This window comes from Buceros rhinoceros, unplaced genomic scaffold, assembly GCF_000710305.1.
Source record: "Buceros rhinoceros silvestris isolate BGI_N320 unplaced genomic scaffold, ASM71030v1 scaffold9545, whole genome shotgun sequence".
Lineage (NCBI taxonomy): Eukaryota > Metazoa > Chordata > Aves > Bucerotiformes > Bucerotidae > Buceros > Buceros rhinoceros.
The window spans coordinates 15,158-23,051 of NW_010414547.1; the positions used below are offsets into that span (position 1 = coordinate 15,158).

The following is a 7,894-nucleotide window of genomic DNA, read 5'->3' on the forward strand; positions in this document are numbered from 1 at the left end:
GGAGTCTAGATAATCTGCTTCCCTGAGACTGTAATTCGTTAGCCTGGAGAGCACTCGCAGTACTTGGCTGGGAAGTGCTGTTGTGTCCGTGTTATCAGTTAATAATAGCAATAGCACCAGAAAAATACATGCTGCCTGCCCACTTTGCCTCAAGCCAGTGCTGATAGAGTCAGTTGCTGGTAAAACACATACCTAAGCATTACTGGAATTTAAATGAGTCCTGAAACAGATTTTTCCTTCATGCTCTGGAAGCTGGAGAGATCCGGGTTGTAGTAGCTTCTCCAAACTTTCTAGCCATGTCTGAATATAAACAAGCTTTCAGGTAGGGAATAAATGCAGCTAAGAAGAACCTGCCCTGACAAGCCTGCCTTAATTCAGCTTTCTGCTGATACTGATACGGGGAGAGAAGTATTTGATGTTGCCTTGAAGGACAGATTTGGGGGACTAAGCAACCTTCTCCCTTGGCTTTGATAGCAGGGGCTTGGTGAGCTGCTCCTGTTCTGTCATGTTTGTAATTCATTAAAATGACTCAGGGCCTGACCTGCTCTTTGATCTGTGGGAAACGGTGGGATATGCAGGTCTGTGGACAGAGAACACTGACCTTAGTTGATTCTGGCAGGGTGACAAGATGCCATTTAATCAAATTGTGTTGCATTTACAGAAGGAGCTGTTGAAATACAAACAAGAAGCTCGAAACATACAGGGAATAAAGGTGAGGAAAGGGGCACTTCATCAAATATACATATGAAAGCTTAATATCTGCTGCAACTCATGAGTAGGGCCAACAGCAACCATATAGCGCTGAGGAATCTCAGATTGTGGAGGGCGTTGTATTAGGGTGCTTGGAAGTGGGGGATGGCATGGTCTGATTCTGGGGAGAGGCTGCAGTGAAGGCAGGCACAAGGAGTTCGGTCTCCTGTGTTGTTTCTGTCTGTAGGGCTGTGGTCAAATGTCCCCTCTCTTGTCTGTTTCCCCATAACTATGTGAGGCGTAGGATGCTTGCTCGATCCTCACTGCTCCTTTCCTCTCTGTCTTGGGGTGTGCACAGTAACATTGGTCCAGTGAACTCATTCTTGACAGCAGAGGAAAAAGAGCACAGAGGTATCCTTGTCCTCTTCCGCTACAGCGTTTTCCACAGCTTTTGCTCCTGTTTGCTCTACTTTTCTCTGGAGTTCTGAACACCAGTGATTACTCCTGAGCAGAGGTATTTTGAGCTGCCTGCTGGGAAGGAAGGGAACAGCAGTAGCTGTCCAAGGTGGAGCGAGAGCGTGGCTCCTGCCCCACACTGAGTGAAAGGTGCAGAATTAGTCCTGACTTGGGGCTCTTCAGAGAGGATTTCATTGCACAACTAGGTCACACTGAGTTCTCGGGTTTCCTTGTGTCCTTGGCTGACACTGGCCTCGTTCTCCCCTCTGGATGCTGTGGATGTGTGGCTGGAGACGCTAGCTGTAGGCCACTGAAAAGACCATCCAAAGATGCTGCGGTTTTCTTTCGTAAGAGCCAGTTATCACACTGCTTGAGCAGGAAATTTAGGTAGAAGCACAGAAATCCCTCTGTCCCAGAAGGCTTGAATATTGGCAGGGAAATCACCTTTGGGTGAAAGGAAGGCAGAAGGGTTGAGAGCTTATTGGGCAGATGTCCTGCTCTCTGGAGCCCTTGGCCATACTTCAGCCCTCTGAGTGGCCCCTCTGTGCTATCAGCGCTGGTCCAGGTCCCTCACTTCCCGGAGAAGCGCCTCTGTCTTGCACTGTCCTACAGATAACATCTTTTCCTAGGATGCTTTACAGCAAAGGCTGGTTCAACAGGATGCTTCGGTCCTTCAGCTAAAGCAGGAGCTGCTGAGAGCAAATATGGACAAGGAGGAATTGCACAACCAGAATGTGAGTCACTGTGCTGCTTTTAGAAGGAGGTTGGTGGCCCTGAGGGATCCAGCAGTTACAGGGTGGAGTTTGTGGGTTGCAGCTTAGTTCTTGGGGTCATGGGAGAGTGAATCACCAGTCAAAGGTCTCTGCGCAGTAAAAACTGCACCCAGTCTACCAGCTGGCTGTGGGACTTGCTGGAGTTTCCTGTTCTTCACTCCCACTTCTGTCCTCCAAGATCTTCAGCTGGAAGAGGGAGGGGCTTCCCATGATGTTTTCAGTACAATTGCATTCTTCCTTCTGTTGTGCTTTCTGGGTTAGCAAGTGGCATTTTGTTAGATGGAGCTGCCATGTACAGTCACTCTTGAGAGAGAAGGGCAAGGAAGGAATTGCCCTGTCCAAAAGCTTGCCATCCTTAGACATCAGCTTCCTCAAATTGTGCAGATACTTGATCTTGGGTCACCCTGTAGAACAAGGGGCAAAGGGGTGGTCACTAACTCTCTAGGAATACCTGCTTCACGCCTATGTGTTATTTCTGCAGGTTGACCTCCAGAGGAAGATTGAAGAGAGAAACCGGCTACTGGCAGAATACAAAGTAATGAAACCTCACTTCACTGGAGGCTTTTGGGGGCAGCATCTGGTTTGACAAATGTGGTGGTTTTACATGTGGCCTCTGTCTCCCTGGCATGCAGTTGCCTCTGGGAATGCCACTGTGGATAGTGCCTAAGTTGTAATAGCCGTGGATGTTTGTAAGGAGATGGAGGGATCAGATGTCCTTGGTGTTCTGCCCACAGCTTTTAATAGTAGCTTATTGTCATGGGTTTTCCGTGATGGCTTGCTGAGTATCTAACACTTGTGCGGAAGCACACTAGGTTGGGTCATCTGATTTTTCCACTGATCTCTCAGGAACCTGTCTTCTCTGGGACAGTTGTCTGGCCTCAGTAGAGCATCTTTGAGCAAGGGGACTCTAGGCAACAACAACCTGACCTTTTTTTCTTTCTTTCAAGAAAAGCTTTGACACTCAGTTCTGACATCTAGCTAGAAGTACACACGTTGTGTAAGTCAGCCTGTAGAGGAACCTGATCCTGGCAGATAACGTAACCTTCCTGGCCATGGGAAGATGGTTGTGAGCCTTACTCACTACTCTGTTGGTTCTCTTGATTACTGTCTTGCAGAAAGAACTGTGCCAGAAGGATCGGCATTTACAGCAGCATCAGACCAAACTGGATGAAATGCTTAGGCAGCTTTCTGAGGCCAGCTACCAACAGGTATGGAGCAGGTGGGCTGCACTGATGCCCTGAGAACTGGCACTTTGTTTGGTGGATCAGTTTGGGCTGAACCTTCTACTCCTCTCACAGGTGGATTTGGAGCGGGAGCTGGAGCACAAAGAGGCCCTGCTGGCTCACTGCATGAAGAAAGAAGCTGAAGAGGTATGGCAAGCCCTGGTCCTCCCATCAGGCTGTTGGAGTCATGCTTCTGTCCAGCACCCTCTAGCTACCTATCTCCAGAAATCATCCACTTCATCCAAGAGAGTCCTGGCTCTGCAATCTTGCTGTCAGTGCCCTAACCAAGGCAGCCAGACTCCGCAAAGCATCCGGCTTACCAAAGCTCTCGGCAATGAGCACGCCGGCTTAGCCTCTTGTGTTAAAATCCTAAGGGATGAAGCAGTGAGGGGAGCACAGGAGTAAGCGGAAGCTGGAGGCTGTTAGCTGCTGGCTTCAGCTATGACACTGGTTGATGGTTAGACTAGGGCTAAGCTTATCTTCTCCTTTTCATGTTGATCCTAGTATTGAGCACCTGGAACTGTCTTGGTGGGAGGAGTGCCTGTCCCAATATCTGTCCCTGCACAGTACCATGAACACTGATTGTCCTCAGCAGAGCCCACAGAGCTGTCTGTGGTGTAGTAGCAAGCCCCTTCTTGTCTCTGCCTCTTTCTCCACCTGTATGTGAGAAATTATGTACGTGCTCTGACCTGCAGGACTACCTGCACTCTGTGAGTGAGTGTATTTACCTGGCAGAAGTTGAGTTTTATCACTCATATGGAAAGCTTTCATATCGTCTCATCGTTTCGAAGGTCACAAATTGGGATCTTTGGGGAGGTCCCAACACTTACATTCCTAGTGGCACGTGCATCTTCCCCCAAACAGGTGATGGCTTACAGCAGTCACAGTGCTCAGAGCAACGGCTTCCTCCAGCCAGCAGGAAAAGGAGCTGTTCCCACGGCTCACCGAGGGGTAAGTGCACCTGAGGGGTATTTTCTCTGCCAGATGCAGATGAGGGCTCCAGTTAACTGGAAGCTTTTGTCTTGCTAACAGCTCTTCCCCTTTCTAAGGCCTGTTGCTTTAGATGGGAGGAAAGCAGCCTAGATTTAGTCTGACTTTTGGTCTCTTGGGCAGCCAAATGACTTGCAGCTGGTTCGCGATGCCCTCCGCAGCCTCAGGAACAGTTTCAGTGGCCACGATCCACAGCACCACACCATTGACAGCCTGGAGCAGGGCATCTCCAGCCTGATGGAACGGCTGTACCGCATGGAAACACAGAAGAGGCAAGAGAGAAGGGTAAAGGCTTCCTAGGGCACTTAGCTCTTAACTTCTGCCCCTCACACAAGCCAGAACTAAGCAGCAATGAGAGCTCCAGCTGGGAAGTGATGTTTTGTTCTCACTCTTGGCTTTGCACCCTAGATCCGGGGGAAATCACCGGCAAGCAGAACAGCAAATGAGTGTAGAGACTCCTGGCCTTCCAAACCCAGTAAGTGCTTTTCACTCCTGCTCTCAGACTGCCAAATTCACTGCTCAGGTTTCCCTGCCAGAGTCTAGGGCATAGCATTCCCTTGGGAATCGGCCACCTCCACCTTCTTAAGCCCTTTACTGGGGCTCACTTTCATTTCTTCAGTCATTTCATTTCAAAAAAATAAAGTTCAGTGCAAAGGAAAGGGAGCAGAGACAATCTACGGATTCTTTTTGTCAAGCACCATTGCAGTGGGAGCTCCTCTGGGCCACTTCGGCAGTACTGCAGTATAAATAACTCTGACAAACAACCATGCCTGGGATGAGTGGAAAATGTGAGGTCACTTCAGCTCTGCTGGTGATTTGCACCATCTAGTGGACCCAGATAACTGTACAGCTGCTCTTCCCCTGTTCCCCCCCAGCTCCTAGCTCCTCTCATAGATGCGTAGCAGCACAGCCCTCTCTGACACCACGTTCTCTGCATGCAGCTGCAGCAGCTCCATGTTTGCATTCCTCATCTTCCAGTGTGGGTTGTAAGTGTCACCTAGAAAGTCTGTGAGGTTGTAGGGGACTGTAGGTACTGCGGAAAGACAGAGCTCTCACCTTTCAGCTGCATTATAGTGTCCAGTGGCAGGGTAGCCTGGAGAGAGGAGATGCAGAGGAAGGTAGGAAGGGAACTCAAAAGCCTGAGGTAGGTTGTGGGGAGGATTTGCTGAGTTCCTCCTCCTCTCCCATAAATTGCAGTTTCTAGAGCAGCCGCGGTCTCTGCACACAAACTCGCCCTGTAGCAGACTTCATCCCCCTCTACTGCAGCAAGAAAATGGAGTTGTGCAGCCACAAACACAGAATGCCTTGGGTGTAGGGAGCAGTAAGAGGTGGCTCCAAAGACTTCTTAAATTAGAAAGCCTTTGCATGGGTGTTCATAGTGTTTCCTGCATGATAGGAATCTTAAATCTTGAGTCACTCGGTGTGAACCTTCCTCTGCTTCACCTTCTGGCACAGCACTTTGCAGGGAAGGGGGTAGCAAAACAGTAGTCAGAGAGAAACACGAAGTCCAAGAAGCAGAGTCCATGGAGAAGCACCCATCCTGGGCAACCAGAACGGGAAGATGGGGAGGAGACAGACAACCTTTTGCCTTGGTGATGATCAGCCACTTCATCCTGCTCAGCCCGTCTGCAAGTGAAGGCAGGTGATAGTGTAGCTGTGCTGGATGAGGTCGCGTCCAGCCATTTGCTCTTCCAGAAGGGTTCTTCTGTCACGGCTGAGGTAGAGAATAGTGTCTGTGAAGGAGATGGTGGTACAAGCCCCTCTGTGGATGGGACAGTAGGAGGACAGTGCTAGGCAAATCTTTCATGCCAACACCACAGCTGGCTGGTGACCCAGCCTTGCAATACCAGCTCTTCCAGTAAGCAGGGGAATAGCTGGCCCTTCCCAACAGGGGTGGTTAGCTACACTCCTCTTGCCATCGCCGAGTTCTCTGCTGTGATGGCAGATTTGCTGAGACCACCCCTTTTGTCTGCTGCTGTGGCAGGAGCCAGGCTGTTCCCTAGTGACTGTGCTCTCCTTTGCAGAACTGCCTCACTCTCAGAGCACACCCGTGATGAGCACCAGTGCCTGCACCAAAGTGTTGTACTTCACTGACCGCTCCCTCACACCTTTCATGGTCAACATACCAAAGAGGTGAGGCCTGGCTTTGCCTTGCTGACAGCGATGTGGGAGGCGCTCGTTTCCCATGAGGCATTAGTCTGCTTTCCTCTGGGTATGGTCACAACTGCACAGGTTTGCTGCGCATTAACTTGGGCAGTGGGTTCCATGGCATTTTCTGGGGAGAACTGCCTAAAGTACTCCCCTAACTGATACATTTGTTCCAGAGCCTTAAGATTTAATCTCTTTTTTTATTAATTTCTAAGAGAAAGCAGCCAAGCAGTTCTGTTGTGGCATGCGGTGCAGGATGCTCCTCTCAAAACACCTGGGGTTGTCAATGCAAAAAAAAATGTGGAAAAGGCTGTTTGGAGGTGATTCTTAGTAAATCAGGCAATTCTTTCTCTGAAGAGGACCTTTGGGTTGGCAGTGTGTCCCTGGAGAGGTACACTCTTCACACCCCTGTGGCCAGGATGTCATGGGCCTAGCTAGACATGTGCTGGGGCTCTGCGTGCCATGTAGTGACACTTAAGCTAACGCCAGTAACCGTGTGCCATGGGGTAGTGCCAAATTCTTCTTTTCCAGGTTAGGGGAGGTGACTCTGAAGGACTTCAAGGTAGCTATTGATCGTGAAGGAACCCACCGGTACCACTTCAAAGCCCTGGATCCAGAGTTTGGCACAGTCAAGGAAGAGGTAAGCATGGGATTTAGCTATTGGCTGCTTTGGGTTCAGTGTTACCACACAACCCTGGAGACCGTGATCCACTCATTTCTAAACTAATAAAATCTCTGAGCTTGCCCCCGAACAGACTGTTTTCACACCTGCAGATTGAGCTCCTCTAAGGTGCTGAAATGGGATGTTTTCATCCCAGTCAGGGCAATTACACGAATGTGATTGCAGTTGTCCAGGGGTTGCAGAGCCTCTTGGGCAAAGAGCCGCCTGTTGGCAAAGATGGTCTAATCTGTTTTTTACCTAAAATCTGAAAAGACTACTCAGACGTGTGAATGATGGATGAGGTATATGTTCTCTGGGCTGTGCAGTGAAATCTGAGCTAGGATCTGACTTGATGCCTGCCTCTCGCACCACTCACACCGTAGAAGTGGTGTCCGGACTCCAGACATGACTGTTCTCCCTTTTTTGTAGGTTTTCCATGATGATGACATCATTCCTGGTTGGGAGGGGAAAATCGTGGCTTGGGTGGAAGAAGACCACGGGGAGAATTAATCAAGCTTTTAAGTCTCTTGTCACTATGGAAACCTGTAAGTGGCTGCTGAGCTCAAAGAATGACCAAAAAGCATGTGTGCTGGAAGGAGTCCAATCCAAGCTGCCAAAAAAGAGGGCTTCTCCGCAGACAGCGGGTGATGCACGTTGTGTACACGGACACCTGGCATCTGACTTGCCATGCCCAAATGCAGGCAGTGTTACGAGACTGAAATGACCGGTCTGCAGGAAAGGAACACCTTGCTCTGTCCTGTCAGCTAAACCCTGAAGGCCTTAACGATGCATTGCTCCCTTCCTCTGCTGCTCCTTTTCTGCAGTAAGTGGTGCAGACTTCTGATCTGGGCATTTCAAGTCTGGTTTCTTGTACCTGGTAAATCTGCACTGATGGCAAAAATGTGAAGCTTTGCCTTCATGAGTAGAAGAAGCCCCTAGCTGATGCAAGCCGA

The 7,894-nt window shown here is 49.7% G+C and overlaps 1 protein-coding gene across 1 annotated transcript in view; it reads left to right on the forward strand.

Annotated features, from left to right (window-relative positions):
• DIXDC1 (DIX domain containing 1) overlaps nucleotides 1-7,451 on the forward strand; it is a 13,057-nt gene extending 5,606 nt beyond the window's left edge. Inside the window, exons 6-16 of the mRNA XM_010137128.1 lie at nucleotides 662-712; nucleotides 1,776-1,880; nucleotides 2,401-2,454; nucleotides 3,035-3,127; nucleotides 3,218-3,289; nucleotides 4,007-4,093; nucleotides 4,256-4,417; nucleotides 4,541-4,607; nucleotides 6,157-6,265; nucleotides 6,812-6,920; nucleotides 7,371-7,451. Of these exons, the coding sequence (XP_010135430.1) occupies nucleotides 662-712; nucleotides 1,776-1,880; nucleotides 2,401-2,454; nucleotides 3,035-3,127; nucleotides 3,218-3,289; nucleotides 4,007-4,093; nucleotides 4,256-4,417; nucleotides 4,541-4,607; nucleotides 6,157-6,265; nucleotides 6,812-6,920; nucleotides 7,371-7,451 (990 nt within the window). The remainder of the gene's footprint in view (nucleotides 1-661; nucleotides 713-1,775; nucleotides 1,881-2,400; nucleotides 2,455-3,034; nucleotides 3,128-3,217; nucleotides 3,290-4,006; nucleotides 4,094-4,255; nucleotides 4,418-4,540; nucleotides 4,608-6,156; nucleotides 6,266-6,811; nucleotides 6,921-7,370) is intronic.
• Nucleotides 7,452-7,894: the final 443 nt, after the last annotated feature.